The sequence below is a fragment of the Coloeus monedula genome (genome assembly GCF_965178545.1).
Source record: "Coloeus monedula genome assembly, chromosome: Z".
In the NCBI taxonomy this organism is placed as follows: Eukaryota; Metazoa; Chordata; class Aves; order Passeriformes; family Corvidae; genus Coloeus; species Coloeus monedula.
Window position 1 is genome coordinate 72734827 of NC_138822.1, and position 19288 is coordinate 72754114.

The 19288-nt window shown below is 44.3% G+C and overlaps 1 protein-coding gene across 2 annotated transcripts; it reads left to right on the top strand.

The window, feature by feature from the left end:
- Positions 1-748: 748 nt before the first annotated feature.
- Positions 749-17397, top strand: GDNF (glial cell derived neurotrophic factor; the record flags this gene model as incomplete). Of its 2 annotated transcripts, none has more annotated exons than XM_082301390.1 (2): positions 749-920; positions 16913-17397. In XM_082301390.1, the coding sequence occupies 2 exons, from the start codon at positions 749-751 to the stop codon at positions 17395-17397; spliced, it is 657 nt and encodes a 218-aa protein (XP_082157516.1). The 2 variants fall into 2 exon arrangements, with proteins under 2 accessions (XP_082157516.1, XP_082157517.1); XM_082301391.1 differs by having other exon boundaries at positions 749-821.
- Positions 17398-19288: the final 1891 nt, after the last annotated feature.

Genomic DNA, 19288 nt, shown 5'->3' on the forward strand with positions numbered 1-19288 from the left:
GAAATCTTGAAGCAAGGGGAAAGGGAAAGAGGAAGACAATAGTGAAAGGGGGAAGAATGGGAAAAAGGAAGAATATAAGGGGAAAAAGGTGACAAATGAAGACGAAAGGTCAGATAAAAGGAGAGAGAAAATTAAAATGAAAGAGAGGACTGGATAGGGGAAGGGAAAGAGTGGGGGGAAGAAGAAAGGGGAAAAGAAAGAGGGAAAAGGGAAAGGAAAGAGGCAAGGGAAAGGAAAGGGGAAGAGAGGGAAAGGGAAATGAAGGTTTGCTTGTAGCAGATCAAATCCGCACAGACCAGCACCCAAGATCAGCCCAGTCCTCCCCGGTCCAGCCCAGGAACAAGTGCTGGAGAAGCACAAGGTGACCCGCCTGCCAGTGAGCACAGGGACATGGTCACACTCCCACGTCCCTAGAAACAGACTTCTGGGACCTGCATGCCTGCATTCCCCAATGCAGCTTTCTCAGGCACAGAGGGACTGGAGGCCATCCTGTGCCTCCCTCTCCCACACCACTCACTTGCTGGGGAGAGCCCACCTTACTCTCTCTGCCTGCACTGGGAACAGGTTGTTGTTCCATCCTCTCTGTCCTCAGGCCTGGCCCGGGTGAACCAGGCTGATCTGGGGTGCGAGACTGCTCGGCTTTTTCTCAGGGCTGACAGGGTGGGGGCAGGACTGGGGGAGCACAGCAGCTGGGAGCTAACCCTGCCTCTCCTATCTGGCAGGGGCCCGTGTTGGAAGGAGATCTAAGATGAAGTTATGGGATGTTGTGGCTGTCTGCGTGGTGCTGTTCAACACGGTCTCCACCTTGCCCCTGCCCACCGGTAAGACGCCTCCCAAGGGGTCCCCTTCAGTGGTAGAGGGACCTGAAGATGATCTCTCCCCCATCAGCCTGCTGCCTCCCTATGCTGTGCACAGTGACTGTAAGAAATATTCCCCTTTGTAGCAACTGCTGTCTGTCTTGCTAAACCTGCTTCCCTTTGCTCGGGCATCAGGATGAGGAAAGGATGCCCCCACTTTGTGCCCCTATTTCTCCACAGGCGGTGTCATTGGCTTTGGTCTTGCTCAAGCAGCTCCAAACCTAGTCATTCTCCAAAGCTTGGCGTTGACAACTGCAGTGGCAATGACCCCTGCCCACTCCAGCCCTGCCTTCTTGGTAGCCTTAAGATCCCTCTGGTTGAAAAACATGAGAAGGTGGGAAAGTTTGTTGTATGCAGAGGAGCCAAGAGGAGGATCTGGTTCACACACCTCGCAGTGCAGGCACTGAAACTCCTTCCCCACTGCCTCAGCCTCCGCTCCCTGCTCAGACCTGCCAATGCAATTATTCACTGCCTGTAGTGGGCGCAAGTCCTGATGGAGGCTTGGCTCCGTGATGGGAGGCACTGTACATATCCTGGAGTACTGCTGAGCTTCATTAAATCCTCCTTGGATTCTGACCTCGAAATTAGTGTGACCGCATGGAAATTTACAGAAGAGTAGCTGCGGCAGGGTTAGGAGTTTGATGCAGAGAAATCCACATGAACTAGCTCACAGTAAGACAGTTTACAATCCAAATGGCAGATAATAATGCCTTGCTAATAATAGGTCCTGTACCTACAACAGCAGGTACAGGATTTTTACAATGGTATGTGAGTGTTATGTTAACTCTGGTGGCTTTTTAAAGAGAGAGGTAATATGACGCAGTAAGAAGTGGCAGAATACTCACATGAATAGTGGAGACGTTCACTTAGCAGAGGCGCTGACACAGTTTGAAGGTTGCTTCTTTTGCCGTTGCTCAGCCCTCTCTGTTTAGCTTGTTACAGGATGCAGACAGTATCCAGTAGTTGGGATTCATTTCTATCTCCTTTTCTGGAGGCATGTTCTTTCCCTGCGCCTGCCACAGCTCCAGTCACGGGCATCCGCGCTGGTTTCTCTGGGAGCAGCCAGGCTAACGCAGTGTGGAGGAACCAAGCATGGAATCATGTGCCATGACTTCACTTTGACCCCTCCCAAACACTCATCTCCTCTTCCACACACACACATCTATGTCTTTTCCCATTTAGTCTTCTCTCTTTCCTTCTCTTGCTAGTGTTTCCTTCTTGCTGGAATCTTGCCTAGGCTTCTGCCTCCACATATCCCAGCCTGGGCTCCTGCTGCTCACAGACTGGCAGACCCTGACATCCTTTCAGGCCGACCACACAGGGAGGTTGGCCAAAAGTGTTTCCTAACAGGACTCCAGCCTGCCAGGATCATGGGTTTATCACACATGGTGATCTTCTCCATGGTGAGCCATGTGGCAGATAAGTGCTGTCCTACAAAAGGCAGTGACCAGCTTTTCAGGTCACTGTGTTCTTCCCCTCTGTACAGGCTTGCTGAGGTGCTGGTGGAGTAAGAGCATTAGGGGGAAAGCCATATCAGTCAGTTTGTAGCTCTGGCAGAAGCTACAGAGTGGGAGACCATTAATGCTCCATCTTTCCAGAGTGATAGTATTTGTATGATGCCTGCTTTTATCTTGAAACTACCTTCTGGGAATATGGTCCCTGGTGGGCTGATTCCTCTGCAGCTCAAGGGGACAGGCAGCAGTAGTGATTCTCTCAGTTCCTAGTATCCAAAACTTCTCAGCATTGTCTCTTTTTTTTTTCCTTTCCTGTGGATTGGGTAAACAAGAAGCAGGAAGAAAGACAACCTATGTTTTACCTGGGCTGTGTTAGTATCAATATTATCTTTGTTTCCAGGGTAAGGCATAGTCTTAGCCATGCAGAGCTAGGTCACCAGTTATTGCCCAGAATAGCCATTTGAGAAAGGGCTGATAGTTTGGTATCAATCTCTTAACCCCGTGTATCACAAACAGATGGGCCTGGCTGCAAGGGGAAAGGAAGCAGTGCTGTTCTCCATGTCAGAAATAAAGGAAAACCCAGAGTGTTCCTGTCATGTTCGTATGGCAGCAGTTAACAAAACAACTGAGCCTGAAAGTTAGAAACGCTTCCCTATGTTGCCAACTCAGATGAGTCAGGGGAGACCTGCAGAAAGGTGACTGCAAGAGAGCAGTGAAATACTTTGATCCACTTTTATACTGTTTGATTTAAAAGTGTGTGGAGAACAGTCTGCAAACAGGCTATGAGGCTGATCCTACCCAGGCACATTGCTGCCTTCCTGCTGCAGCAGCACTTTGCTCAAGTCACTCCCATCAGTGTCTTTGACATATTTGTTCTCTCAATTTGGTGGCATGCACCCTTCAGCACAGGAAAGACAAAGAACCAAGTACACAAGAGGAATCGATATCTACACCATGTAGATTTCCCTGTCCACTTGGAGGCTTCTGTCACCATCAGAGCACAATGTAGCATGAGCATGGAGGTGTGCTTACATCTCCCCGGCTGTCTGCTGGTGAACCTACCATGTATTCATATCTCTGTGGATGCTGTTGGTCAACTGCTTTGCTAAGGGCTTTTGCAGGAGACAGCTCACAAAGAGGTGGGAGCACCATCATCACCTGTGTTGCCTCATATGCATGGGGCAGTGTGTGGGCCCTGAGCAGGACTGGGTGCTGTGTGCATTCAGAGAGAGGTGCACTGCTGTCCCCTAAAGCAATCCAAGTGAAGACTGAGTGGGGAGTAGCCATTTTGCTCCAAGGTGCCCACAGAGAATTTGGGTCTCCCACACACCACTTGCATCAGGTCTTAGTAGGATTGTGAGATCAAGTCCACTCCTAAGGGCAGGCCAAACAGCTTGGTGGAGCACAGATCTGTTTCCCAGGCCCTTGACACCTTTTTGCATTCTCATTTGATGGAATTGCTTTCTCTGCAAAGTGCTCTGAAGTCACCTGATGTCACCCCATCCCTTTCAGGTTGGCTTGAAACCTTCCTTCATTCCAGGCTCCAGGCAGGGTTCTAACCTTGTGGGCTGATCAGGTGTAATGTGCTGACCTTTGCTGTTCAGGGCAGTAATTAGAGATGGCAGAGGGTGCTAGCAATTGCAATCTTCTGCATTTTTAATTGGACTGGAGGCTGGAGTATCCACCACAAATGTAGTGCATTGGAGATGAATCCAGTATTTGTAGGTGTTTTTCATCAATATTCATGGAATAGTTTATTTCACACTCACAAAAAAAAAAAAAAAAGTAGAGTTTGTAACCATTTCTTTGTTTCCCTTACGCTACAATCCTCTGGGGGAAGAACACTATTAGCTTAAATACCAAATGCAAGTAGAACAAATATAAACCAAATTATTATAAACTAAATACTTAGTCAGCAGCCTCAGAAGCATGACAGTGCAGAGGGAGCCAAACACTTGTTTGCCTTATACACAGTCCCCAGCAAATACATCTTGTAACGGCTTGCTGTTGGATGCACATAATCAACAGGTACGTGAAGACTGGAATGTCCTAAAACTCATGACATGATATGTATTCTCTTGATCAAGTCAGAAGCTTTGCTAAGAATGAGTGGTAAGCAGGTAGAATTAAATGAAACATCTCACCATGGGATTTTCCCGCCTAGCAAGAGGAAAAGGTGGGGTTTTTGCATTAGGGTGTCTGAGTTACTCTACTGCTACTGAATGGTCATTAATTGTTGGAGCTCCTTTGGTACATGCTGTGACACACCATGGTATGTGTGTGTTATACCTCTGTTAAAAATTCTTCTTATCCCTGCTAAGAGGTATTTGATGTTAAGTTACTGCTTTTTGCTGCAATTTTATCTACTAATACAGAAAGTATCTAGAAAAAATAGTGATGTTGTAGGTCTCTTTATGGCAAAAGCAGTATTTAATTATGCTTCCAACGGAATGCATTTCATTCCCTACAATATTTATTAGGCCCATTCAGTGTTATGAACTACAACTCTCATGTTTCTGTCCAGGCTTTGCTGCTCAGCACAACTACAGTGTGGCATATGTGCTTTAGCCTAAGACACCCAGAAGCTGCATAGGTGGCCTGCCCTGCACAGTAAACCCGTAACAAAGAATGCATCATGGAGGTGTCAGCCACACTGAGCAGGTGCCACCCTGCATCATCTGATCCCTGTGTACCCAGCGCAGCCAATGCATCCAGCACAGCTGTTGCATCCTGCCAGTGTCAGGTCGAGTGTGCCTGGGTGTCCGAGCCGGCATATGCATGCACTAAAGTTTGTTTGCACAGGGATGAGCAGGTTATCAAGGTATTCAGAAATCCCAAGCATTCAGATGAGACCATTCATGGGCAAAATTCTAGAAAAAGAAGGAAACAGGGTTGATCTGGTTAAGTCTAGAGGCATGTAGCCCTAAAAGCAAATTCCTCTGGAGTTTCACACATAAATACTGAATGTACTCCAGAGAAGAGCATTCTGTGACTAAAGGAAGAAAGTTCTGAAATGCAGGATAATGAGGCTCTATTCTCATTTTGACTTATCCTTTGCTGAAAGTTTTACTTCTTTGCTGTTTTTCAGTTTAGGGAGCTCAAAAAATTGCCAGTGAATCTGTGGATCCTGTTAAATGTTTTGCAGGTGTTTATTGACAGATAATGTACCTGGACATACTTTTCTTGGTCATCTTTCATAAGCCTCTTCAGTATATTTTAGAAATCTCTGGGTTCAGGGTTTGCAGATGAAGAGCTTCAAAACATTCCTTGAAAGGCTGAAGAATTCAGTTGTGTGAAGTATTCATCAGACTGTTACTGAATTTAGTGGAGGAGGCGTTGTTTGTCCACTAGCAGAAGATCCTCAGACTGATAGATTGTAATGTCTTTGTAAATTATACTGTTCCTGGTTAGTACTGCAAAAAGCAGTTTTAAAATAATTAAAGTTACAAAGACTTTGAGAAGTCATTTGGGTCACCAAATCCCACCCTGCCGCAAATGCAGCTGTTCAGGCATGGACATCTAGTGCAAATACCCAGCTTTCATCCCCCCCCCGCCCCACTGCCTAGTCATCTATCACTGCAACATAAAACTTGCAGCACATAGGCCAAACCCTACATAACTACATTTGTTGTGGATTCCCATATTTTTGAGGTAGTAATTTAATAAGTAGAAATAAACAAGGAATACAAAATACTGCAGCAGAACTGTGTTCAGGATCATCAGACATCTAAATAGGCCACTGACACATTAGCATTGGTAGAATGGTTAGCACTGTGGAGTGGTCATTTTTTATGAAACAAAGCTCAGTTTCTGATCAAGTGATATCCTCTGGTAAAGTGAACCAGAGGAAAGATTTCAGTGGTTCTTGGAATTTCAATCCTGATTACAAAGAGAAAGAAAGAAAATAGGATCAAAAAGATTTACTTGAGACAGCTGCAAATAAAATATTAAGACACAAATTACATGTTAGAATATGTTTTAAGATCAAGGACTTAAAATTAATTTTGTGAGGTATTTCATGTACCAGCATTCTTTTAAAGGAATAAAGCCTCTTGTATAACCTAGCAGAAGTTTAGGCTGTATGTATTATACAGCACTTAAACTGAAACCTGCAGGTGTATTTCTTTGAAGTCTTTGGGAGTCATGCAAATATTTTAAAGATTATTGAACAGGGATATTCTTCAAAAGAAGCAAGCATTGAAATCCTTGTATTTGTTTTCCTGTGTCGTGACTGGGCAGTGCTAGAGCAGTATGCTAAATCTTCTCTGGTGGCCACGTTTTCACAGGCAAGCTGGTCCCCTTTAAATAACAAACTGTGTACAAACATTTGCACTATCTCTGCTCCCATCCAAAGCATTTCTTTGGCAAAATCAGTCAATAGTCGGGAAATTTCTGAAAGGAGGCAGTATCCAGTGTAGCAGTTAGGAAGGACCTTGCTCTTCTGAGCACATGCCAGCACTATCTGGCAGGTGCCAGTCCACACTTCCCAACATGAGACCTTCTGCAGTGGAGTACCTGCACCTGCCCTAGAGCCAGGGATGGATTATTATAATAATAACAATTTTCAGCCAGCAATATGGAAACCTTCCATATTTTTCCTTTTGCAAACTCATTGAATTGAAGGTAGGGAAAGGCAACAGTGAAAGATCATGTGTTACTTATAGATCAGATCAAATCTGATAGCAGCAGAGGTTGCCACAAAGAAACATCAGCCAAGATTTTGCCCAGACTGCTCTGCCATTCACTGCCCCAGGGAAGAGACCGGGTTAGGGTCTCTTTACGGTATGTTCGTTCTGCTTTGCTGCATGTCTTTGTTCCTTGGGGACTCCCCTAAAACCCAGTGGGAGAGGCTCTGTAAGAGCACAGGTGGCCCAGTAATAGCTGATATTATTGATTTAGGCATGCTCTTTCCCTTCAGTGAACTGTTACTGAGGAGGGGCTGGGTTACCATTGTGGGGTTTTACTGATGTCGTAAGAGGGCTGGGCTGGCTCATTTTTGCACCAGGGATGGTGAAGAAAATACCATCAGTATTTCCCCCTTTAAAACTTGTGTGCTTGCCTATTAGCTGGCTGCAGGTGTTCTTGCTAACAGAGATTGCAGGTTTCAGGTCCTGCTCATATATACTCATCTGAGGCTCTTGCAGGATTTGAGGTTCTAGCTTAACCAAATACTCATTGTAAACCTAGGTTTTACTGGGAAGCTGGATGTTTACACAGCACAGTATGGATGTGGAAGGGTCTTAGGGAGGAGACAACAGGTACGTGTCTTCCCCATTCCTGGCTTCAGGGAGGGCACTGGCACTTTTTCTATCTTCCCCTTTTACTCTCTTCATGCTGTAATTTCTGATGAAGGGATGCCCTGAGGGTGCTGATGTACCCACCACCCCATAGGATAAGGTCCTAGTGCAGATGGGCTCCTGACAGCAGCTGCAGGAGCTGCTACAAAATCTTGAGTGTGACTGCTGAAAAGCCATCTGCTCTATGGTGCTCAGAGCTGGTGATTCAAAGCTCTGTGTCAGAGGCAAGACCACATCCTCCTGTTGCTCCTCTGCTCCTTGACTGCTAGTGCACCTCTGCCCACCCCAGAGAGGCCAGAGGCGGGGGTGGGCAGAGGAGGGCAGCCCATCATTGAGCAGGATCCTGTGAGCAGCCTTCCTGGACTGGGTGAAGAACAAGAAATTCTTGTGAGCAGGTCAGCTCATGAGGCAACTTCCTCTGCTTAACGTGGTTCATCTGACCTTGCTGTTCCCCCCTGCTCTCAGGGACTTCCCACATTGGCAACAACTGTGGTGGCCCTATTGTCTCCCCCTGTTTTTCCTCTGTTGGAAACCAGCATTTCTACCTGCAAGAATGCAAGCAAAGTACAGAAGGGGAGGCACTGCCAAGCATGGCAGAGTGAAAATACGAAGGACTCTGTGGATTTGTCATTATGACCAACACATGGGAAACTCCAGGGTTAGCTAGTGAGCTACAAACACATAACTTGACTGCTCCATTAGGAGCAAGAACACCAGGAAGGTCAATCCTGGGCCTTCTGCCAGGTTTGCCTCATCATACTTGACTGGTGCGAGTGGCCCTGGCATCATCCACTGGGTTATTTAGCACTTGCCTTGATGAGAGACAAGTGACACCAGGGAGAGACTCCATTTCTAAGGGCTCTCTGAGTCTGAGGGGAGGCCACAGCATGGGCTGGGATTGAAGTAATACAGAACTGTATTAAACATTTAAAGATAAACTGACTCTGGTGTGTTTGATGCTCTATTTCCTAATGGATACAATCAATTTGTTTCCATTTCATTCTTGGTCCCATGGATTTTCATGTAAGGCATGAAAGCAAAGTTATGCCTCAGAGAGGTGGTATTTTAATTGTTTAAATACCAAAAACATTTCAGCATAACTATTTTTAACACCTGCCTTCACTTAGATGCCTTCATATACTACTCTTTGTCTTTTTATACAAAATATTTCATTTTCAGTTAAACAAATGGTTTATCCCCATCACAGCTGCTACTGCCCCATCACTTTGCAAAGCAGAATGATCATCACGTTAGTAATTTTAACCTGGATAAGATTGCTCTTCCACAAGCAAGTTGTTCCAAATCTCTCCTAAAGTATGTCTTTGTGGTGTGAGATGGAGGCATTCTGTATTCAGATAGGCTATGTCCACTATAATGAGCACATGAAAACAGTACTGCAAAGCAAGCTAAATAAAAAAATAATTATTGAATAATGATTATGAAGTAAAGTAATATTTTGATTATGAAGGTCCCAGATTAAAATACCAGAGCTGTAAGGGGCCATTTAATCCTAATGCAGATCTGGATCTAAATTCTCTAAATACTGCTTACCATTACAGTTAGCTGGATTAAACCCCTAGAACTCTGAAATCATACTTTAGGGCCTGATACTGCTGTTTGAACTTCTGTAATTGAAAGACTGTGCTCAGGTTAAATAATTTAGTTAAGTGTCTGGTCTAATATTTTTATGTGATAGCTATACACTGTCACAAATGCATGCAAGAAAGATACAATCTAAAAGCAAAATCTAATTTTATAATGTTTAATATACCTTTTGTGACTTCTGCTACATCACTTTAGCTCAGGGTATGTAAAGTGCCAAATCATGTGGCAGTGACATCATTACATTTTTCTGAGATCAGTATGGAAAGCTATTCTGTAAAGCACAGTTTCAAACAACTTAAGATGTCAAGTTTTATGAAGTTGAAAAAAAGAAAAGGAAAACCCACTGATGCCTTGAGAGGCCACCTAAAAACAGATACTAGACAAGAATAAGGGAATAAAAGTAGGTATTTATTTAAAAGGCCTTCAAAGGTACACCCTGGGGAGCCCAGAGGCTACCGCCAAGATGGACCCCAAGATGGACGACAGGTCACGAGTTCTTCACGCTTTTATAAGTTTGATTCATTAGCACATCAGGGTTAATTCTCCAATTAAAGCTTCAGTTAATGGTGTAGTTTCCCAAGCTCAGACCCCTCTTAAGATGTTGGATTACACATTTTGGGCCTAGGACTGTCTTGAGTGTCCTTGAAGAGCAGGCCTGGAGGGGCTTTGTTATGTCTACCTAGCATGAGAGAGCAGAAGTTAACAGGCTAAAAGAAACTTCAGAGTTACACACTAAGCAGTGCAGGAATTGAAAATTATGAAAGTTAAAACCTAAGGCATCACCACCTATATAAATTATTATTTTGCAATATACAGGATTTAAGCTTTTCTTGTATGCCATAAGAGACAGCATGGTCAGAAGAAACTGTAGTTAGTCTTTTAAAGGTACAAAAAGAAGTAACTGGATTTTTTTCTCAAATATTGAAGGTCCAAACCATCAGGTTGTGGTCAGGTACAAGCTGAGAATTTCTTGCTTTACCATGCTGGGTTGCTGCCATTGCATGTGGGGGACTACTTTAAAATGAATCTGCTGATAGTACAATCAAATGAATAGATTTACAAAATATAATTGCAATCACAGTTGAACAGACAAAAATAAATTGTCCATTTTTACTAAATGGAGGCTGTTTTTTCACGAATGGGACGAGTTTGGTTTGAGTATCCATTTAGACCTGTTTCATGTAGAAATCTATCAGAACACTGTGTAATTCATTCTTCTAAAAAGTGCAGGGATCAGATCCCAGTCCTGGTGTCAGGTGGTGTCTCTAATTAAATAGAAATGCAAGGACAGGTTCTGGGGGGTTGCAGTGGGGAAGATGCCTGTAGGAAAGCACATTTGCCTGCACGCCCAAAGCAGAACTCAGGACTGAATTTCTCCAGGGGCTAATGCGGAGTGCCATGGCTGATTGGCTGCAGGATCCTGTACTCACACATGCTGCCAGCTCTTCTTGTGCCCAGGGGACGGAGACCATGCTTGGGGACAGGCAGGTCAAAACTTCAGGTTCCAGACAACATCAGTGAGGCAAGAATTTCAGTTTGCAATACAGAGGGGTGTTCCAAACCTAGGAGGCTGGATCAAAGCTATGATCTGACTGTGCCCTAAATGTTCAGAAAACAAGCAAACAGCAAGCAGATGGTGCAAATATTCTTGTGTTGGTTTTTTTTTTTCGTTTGGGTTGGGTTTTAAATTGGTATTTTAATTTAGTCTCTCTCCCTCTGGTGAAAGTGTTCACCAACTCTGCTCCCAGCCTGAACCTTCTGCTAGATTCCCATTTTTCTCTGTCTCATGACATTTCATTCTTTCCTTCTTTGCTTTTTTATTCATTTTTCTGGTCATGTGAGAGAATCCTCAGCAATCAAGAGCCTTTGTTCAGCTGGACAAGGGAGACAGAGAAGGTGCCCAGAGGCAGACTAGCACATGGACTGTCATCTACACCCAGCATTCTTGATTCTCTGGCCCTAGAAAACAGACTCTTGCTCTTGTTGCAACCATAGGAAAATGCTCTGCCTGTTCCCACCTGGGTGGTCAGGTCCTTGGCACAGTAGTGAAAGAAGGAGCATGGAAAGGAGCTGCAGGAATGAGCTGAGTGGAGCAGGACACTTATGGTGGATGCAGTTCCTATAAGCCCTGCTGCCTACCCCAGGCTCCTGCTGGAGGGGTGCTGGACAGAGGTGATGCATAAACACCTACAGGTGCCTGCACACAGACTGCCTCCAAGGGACTTCCTCAGGAAGCTGGACAGTCAGGAAACAGCTTTGAGAATTGTGACAAAAAACCCAAACAAAACCTCATGACTTCACACCGGTCTTGTGAGAGATCACAGCACCATAACTTAAGCGGTGGGGCTCAGCCTATCACATGCACCCAGTGGGGTCTATGAGCCTTTCTCCCACACTCTGAACAAGACACACAGAGACCCTGTGTTCCCTGAGGGAAGATTTTACTTTTCTGGGGCATACGTTCTTTTCCTTTGGGGAACACCTGTTTTGAGATGCATCACAGGTGCAAGACAACCTTTGCAAACCTATATTGAACACATGCTGCTCTGGGCTATCCTATCCTGTCCCATCCTGTCCTGTACTGTCCTGGATGTCTTTCAATTTTTAAATTCTAATTCCTTTACACCCTGGGGCTTGGGACCAGGAACTACTGCTCAGAGATCTTTGCTGCTTTAATGCCACAGTATCCAACCATTTTCTGCTGGCACATTGCACAACATGACAGGCATCTGTCATGTGTTTGTTCTCTCAGCTTTCCCACCAGAAGGCAAGTGTTTTCAGTAAACTAGTTTGTTTTGAAAAAATGTGTATGTGTGTATAATTAGTCGTATTTGTGTCTGTGTATGTGTAAATGAAGCACACATACACACACATGCAAAATGTGTATCTGCTTCTCCCAGGGGTGTGAAATCCCCCCAGCAAACTCTGTCTGCTGCACAATCAAGTCAGCACAGTCCATGCAGTATGAGATATGCAAAGATGCTGTGAGACTATAAACATTTTCTCAACAAGTTGCAGACAGAAGGGTAACAAAGTACACCTCTATCAAAGGGCTTTATTCAGTTCACAAACCATGTTTCCATGCTAAGGCAGCCCCTATGAATGTGGTGATGTTCCCTGGCCACAGCTCGGCTTAGCACCCCAGCTGTCCCCAACAGAACCTACAACAGAGCAGGGACCAAACAAGTGCTCAGCATGTGGTGTCTGTGGTGCAGAGAAGTCTCAGCATCCCTGGAGCACATCTACCAAGTGCTTATCAAGGATGGGGACATCCTGCAGTCAGTCTTCTCCACCTTCCCTTCTGTCTATTAGCCTTTTACAGAGTTTAGTGCTTGGTCAGTGGTTATTGCTCATTCATGTATGATGTCTGGTGGTAGCTTCCTTAGCACTTACCTCTAGTGCCTTGTTTCAATCCATCATGCCTGGTGTCAGTGCTGGTGTTTCCACTTGATTGCTCTGGGTCCTATTTCAGCAGTTTTTCGTAGCATTTTGTTTAAGGCTCTAGGTCTTCACACCCATACTTATTGGACAGCTGAATATCCCTACTGAGCCATGACAGCATCTCAGCACAAGGTGACAAGCCTCCCTTCACTCCTGGTTGTTAATCTTTCCTCCAGACCCCTGTGACCCACATTCCTAGAGACTGCTTGTAGTCACACTGATGGCTCTAATCTAATCCATCAAGCAGCAGAAAATTAGCTGATTGCAGGGATTGGACCTATCCCTAAAACTGTTAAATTATGGAAGCAAACTTGGGATACCTTGGCAGTGCATTGGAAGCTGCCAAAAGAACACTGATGCCCTGCTCATGACCAGTTTGGGGATCCACAGGCAGAGGGGAGTGTTGCTTACAGAAACTTGCAAGGTGTTACTGAGTAGTTCAGTAATGCAGCTGCCATCGTGTTGATTGGTGTACCCATATAGCCCGTAACAGCACGTGTATTTTAGGTGGGCAGACACCGACCAGGATCAAGAGCACATTTTGTCAAGGGGAGCTCTGTGACCACTCTTTCCACCAGTTTCCTATTATCATTCACTTGCCTTTTATCTCCTCATGTGATGTAATCTCCAAATATCGGGGATCACTGCAGGAGTCTTACTGGTAGATTTGGATGTCTGCAAGGGATAGTTTCCAATTCCCTGGCTGAAGGGAAACTCCACGCTGGAGACAGGAAATTAGAATTCATCTTACTGATAGTGCTGGCATTCCTCCCAGTGAATTTCCCAAGAATATCCTGGTGCTGCAGCAGGTGATGAACAGAGCAGGGATCCCCAGCTCCATTAGACAGTTGGAACACTTCTTGCACGGTTCGTGTTAGAGCCTTAGTGAGATTAGCAGGAACAGTCATGCTGCTAGTGGCCCCAAATTCTGGGTGCAGCTAGTCTGTGTGTGTAGGTAGGAGATTTCTACTTGGATATGCTGTTGGTCTGATTACTTGATCTACTTTTTGCCCTGCTGCTCCCACCTTCTGCAGGGTTGACAGCACATGTCAGCATCAGCAGCATTGCATGGGCCTCTTCAGTGGTGTGTTTCCTCAACCTGAAATCTCACAGGCCACGCGCAGCACAGAAGGCTCCCAGTGGCATAACCTGCCCTGGTGCGGCTGGGGTAGGAATCATACATGAAGCAGGATAGACCTCAGCATGTGCTTTTAGCAGGGACACGCCCACCACGTGGGCCTTCCCTCCTCTTATCTATGACCCTCCAGGTTATAGCTGGCAGAACAATGCTTGAACCCTGTAGCTGTCTGATTGGTATTGGTAGATTCCTGCATGTAGCACTCTCACAGGGGTAGAGAGTATTTTTGCCCCTCAGTTGCAAGCCATTTAAAAATGATGTGCCCACTCGAATTGTTATCTCTTTGGGGAATCCACGGTTTTGTTTCTCCCTTCTTAGGACAGGGACACTTACACTCTCACTGCGCTGACAGTGTACCAGGCTTGAGATAAGTATGAGGCTGAAGGCTGCAAACAAGAATCTCTGCATATAGGTTGGCTTTCCCTGTAACTGTCTCCTGTCCCCTTCCTGATGTTTGATCACTGTATTAATTTTGTTAAGATGTCATATGTTTCCCTACGGTTGTGTTTCACTCTCCATAACCAGGGTCTCATTGCATCTTAATGTTGGTACGAAGGTTGGACTAGGAATACATGGAAGAGGTGTGGGCTGGGGTAGTCAGAGTAGTATGTGGGGGGGGAAGCTGAAGGTCAGAATGGAGAATGGCACTTCTAGAGCCATCTTCTCAGGGCTACATCCTTCTCTTATTTGGTTATAGACTAAGAAACCTAATTTCTGTGTAAGAAATCTAGAAACTACTCAGTCCCAAACCAATCTGCCAACTACTTTCTGTCTGTGTCTGTGTCAGGGCCAAGTTTATACTTCAGCAATGGGGGTTATGTGAGCTCCATGTGGGTCATCTTTTTTAACTGAATCTAGAAACGTGTCTAGCCCTTGTTGCTTTAAAGGAACAGAGCCCACCTATCGCCTGAACCTGGTTCTTGCTCAGTAGAGCAATATTTGTATGGAGTAGGCAGACCAGCCTGTTCTTCAACAGGGCTGGGTGGTACATCCAATGGATGTGCCATCCTAGCAGCCCCCTCCAGCAGGTATGGCTCACAGTGGGTATCTCTGCTACAGAGACAGAGGAGTGCAAGAAAGGTGTACTGACCTCTGGTATCACAGGAATATGGGGCTGGGTGCAGGGTCCTGCCTTGTTCAGGTTCCACATAGCTGTATAGATAGCAGCCATCCTTCCTTCATGTCTTTGACAGTCACTGGCCTGTGACACTGTTGTCTTTAGCATGGATATCTGTAAAACAAAGTGTAATTCACTTTTTTCATCTCCAAACTCTACAGTTTATGGCATCCTGCTTGCCTCATATCACCCTCATTATATGGAGGTACAAGATTTCCAGCCTCCACTACTCTTTCACCAGTCTAAACTTTTTTGCTGTATCAATCCACCAAAAAATACATACTTCTGATCCATCACTGTTTTATCTTGGAGGGAGGCCTCTAGGATGTGGCAGCAGTCCCTGTTCCTCCTTATATGCAGATGCATTCTGTTTCAGCAGGTTTTTGTACTGACAGAGTTAGGATTCTGCTGACCCCAATCTCCTCTGTATTTGGTGCTTCTGCTGAGGATATGAGTGTGCACTCTTGCTAGGCAGTGAGGGACAGCCTCATGCCTTCCTCTCTCCTGTTAACAGAGTCCATGCTACCCTGTGTGAACTGGGTACCTGTGCTGCCTGGTCTCCCATTGGGATTCCTGTCTTACTGTGCTCCTTAGGGAAATGTGTTGCTGAGCCTTTGCCTAAGGAGCTGTTCCTATCTCAGCACCTCACTGAGTGGGAGCCTCTGTTGCTTACTGAAGGTACCAGCCTCTGACCAGGTGCACTGCACTGGATATTGCCTCACCCAAAGTTTGCTGTACCTGCAATATTTGTAGCAGTATTGGAGATGGATTTCCCACATGTGCAGGGCTGGGGTGACACTGGTCTGTTACAAGTTAGGTTGTTAGGAGTTAAGTACAGAAAGAAGCATTCTCTTAGGACTTACTGAAAAGGAAGAACTGTTAATTTTTGGCCAATTAATACAAAAAACCCCCTCAATATTGCAATGTAGTTTTTATGTTTAAGATACAGTCATTAATAATGTGGTGTAAGGGCACCTACACACAGGGTCCTGACAGCCTGACCCCATTTAGTTCTCTGTGTTCACTAAAGCAGATAATTCTGAGGGATTTAGTCCATGGGAAATTTAAGGATTTCAAAATGCAATTTTTTTCCCAAATCATGAAGAAATGGCAAAATTTAGGACCATTTCAGAACACGTTTAATTTCACCCTTCTTGAAGAGGTTCATTCTGTTAGTATCAAAACACTTCTTTGATTTCATCATATAATTTACTTGAATAATTTATCAATGATAGAATATATATTAGGTGATAAATTAAATAGATTAAAAATTAAATTTTCTTGAAGGGAAAATGCATTAATAATATTTCCACTGCCCATTAACATAATACTTCTATTCTGACCTATTTCTACTCAGCATCTAGTCTAATCAGCATCTTGTGATACAAAACACTTACATGAGAAATTTTTCAAAAGCTATGAAAATAATTACCCCCAGAAGCATTAAAAACCCAGGCATTCAGCCAGAAATAATATCTCAGCCTGGTACCCCAGGAAATCCTCCTTCTGTCATGCCCAAAAACCTTATTGATAGGTGGCTTTGGCAATACTAACTGCTGCTGGTGTGAAAAGAAAATAATTAACAATTATAATCACAAAATTGCTTTAAAGAAACCTCCTCCTATTGCTGCTTTGCTGGGAAGAGTCTGTATAACCTCTTTACAGTGGCTTCAGCTACCTATTAACTAATATTGGTACCATGACGTGCTTTTCCTTCCCTCTGTTTTCACAGGGCTCATTCAATATTAAAAAATGTGCTGAAATGCTACCAAGCATCAGCAGACACCCACAGAAATACAAATATGTCTCATTTATCTTTCCCCAAATGAGTTTCCATGATTATCTAAACCATTTCAAATTCTCCTTGATTTCTAAGGGTCCTGGGCATGTGTTCTGAAGTGATGGACAGAAAAGCTTGCATGTGCATAATATTTTTGAGCTGTGAATGACAAACTTCATGATAACTGATGTATGACAAAGCCTTTTCTCTCTTTCCCAAACAGCTAATATGCCAGAGGATTATCCAGATCAGTTTGATGAGGTAGTGGACTTTATTCAAGCCACTATTAAAAGACTGAGGAGGTCACCAGATAAACAGACTCCAATTTTTTCTAGGAGGGAGAGAAACCGTCAAAATGCAGCCACAAACATAGAGAATTCCAACAGAAAAGGAAGGAGAAATCAAAAGGGCAAAAATCGAGGATGTGTCTTAACAGAAATACATTTAAATGTGACCGACTTGGATTTGGGATATGAAACCAAAGAAGAGCTAATTTTCCGGTATTGCAGTGGATCTTGTGATGCAGCTGAGACCACCTATGACAAAATTTTAAAAAACTTAACCAAAAAGAAAAAACTGGTCACCGACAAAGTGAGGCAAGCCTGTTGCAGACCCACAGCCTTTGATGATGACCTGTCCTTTTTGGATGATAACCTGGTTTACCACATACTGAAAAAACATTCCGCGAAAAGGTGTGGATGCGTCTGACAGCTGCATGCTGAGGCGGCACCAGTTTTCCATTCCTGCTGCACTGCAAAGAGAGGGACCAAGGTTCCCAGGGCAGTGTCTGGACCAAGAACACAGAATGAGGAGCCATGAGAACCTGGGGATAAGGAGGCATGCGGCAGAGTAGAAGGATGGAGACTTCTGACGTCCTATGGGGATTTAGATAAAAGCTCAGGTGGAGATGACGATGGATGGATGATGTGCACGCTACCTTTCCTGTTTGACTCAGTCCACCATCAGTGAGACTCAATCCATGAGGAACGTGCTTAAAAACACAACCCTGCCATACCATGCTGTGTTGTAGTTATGCCATGACATACCAGTTATACCAAGAAGCTTAGCTAAGAAGTAGCTTAGGAGTACCTTACTAATCCCCTGTGCCCTCAGCTCTACTGAAAGACACATTGTGCTACTGCTCACTGGAGGGCAGTTCCCAAGTGCTTAGGACAACTCCTAAGCTATAAGGTTACCCTTGCAAGTAAGATGATATTGGGCAAATATCAAAATGACCAAGCTCAAGTTCTCATGAAGCAAAACAGTTCTGCTTACTGGCTAAGTTTGGTTATTTCCATCTTGTGTTTCTTCAAAATGAGTGCAGGACTTTGTTCTTCTGCTACCTGTGAAAACAAGTTGAGTTTTTAAGCACTTCTTCCTAGCATAGTAAGAGAAGTAACAAGCCCAGCCTACACAAAATGCATTTCTTTAGGTTTACAAAGGACTAACGTCACTTGCATAACTACATTTCTATTTGGTCATTGTGATTGAGAGAGACTACTTGATGCAATGCATCCCTTCAGAGACATAAGTATACAGAAGATATTTATTGAGATTAAGTTATTGTTATTTATTACAGTTCAGTAATGAGTCTCCTTATTTATTAAAGTGTCTTTCAAAGGTGCCAAAGCAGATGGCGCTTGGGGATATAGAGAGACAAAGACGTTGGGAACAACGGTCCATGCTTTTGATTGAAAGTGTTAACTTGAATGCAAAAAATCACTTACTTTACCTTTTTTTCTTTTAAACAAAATCTTGATTATGTTCACAAAAGGTAGTGCCGAAGCCTGCAGCCCTTATTCCAGTTCACTAAGCCTTTTGAAAATTACTGCAGTCATACATGTGCAGGAGCAGCAATGGCTCTGGATGAGTGAGGGTCACAGGACTTGGCTCAACATTAGCAATTTGTTAGAAAAACTAATTTTAGTCATATTTTAAATGTAGCCACATTTGTTTTCTCACACTTTATGCCAACTGACCTCATATAACTATTGACAAATGGAAAATAATCACATTTAGCCTTATAATTTCTAGTTATATTTATTTAAGCTTTTCCTTCCGTACTTCCGTATAGAAGAGGTTAAATCCCTCTAACTAGTTAGCCCTGGATTTAATATAGCCTGCAAGTAAACAGTTGTGTTAAATAACCAGAGTGTTTTGTATAATTTGCTGAAACATTACAGGATCATACCCGTGCAGCAGAACAGTCCAAGTTTCCTTAGGAGGAGGGAGGTTGTACAGCAAAGGTGTTCATACGTGACCGCTAACACAAGCTCTCATTCTGGAGACATTTTTCCCAAAGGAGCAGGAGTGCAGCTCACTAGACATACCTGACAACCAGTGAAGCATCAACTCCCACAAAAGCAACGTGAAAAAAAAATCCCTATTGAAAACAATGGTCCAACCTTTTCTCTCATGCATGTAATGGCTCTCCATGCTCATTTTGCCCTGGGCCTCTTGGGGCACCACTGAAGAAGGGTCTAGAGGTCAAAAAAGTCCAGAACAGGCATAGAAAGTTGTACCAGGTGTATGGCATGTAATTCATTCCCGACTTCCGCCGCTTTCCTGGGCGGAGGGAGGACAGCCCTGGACAACCACC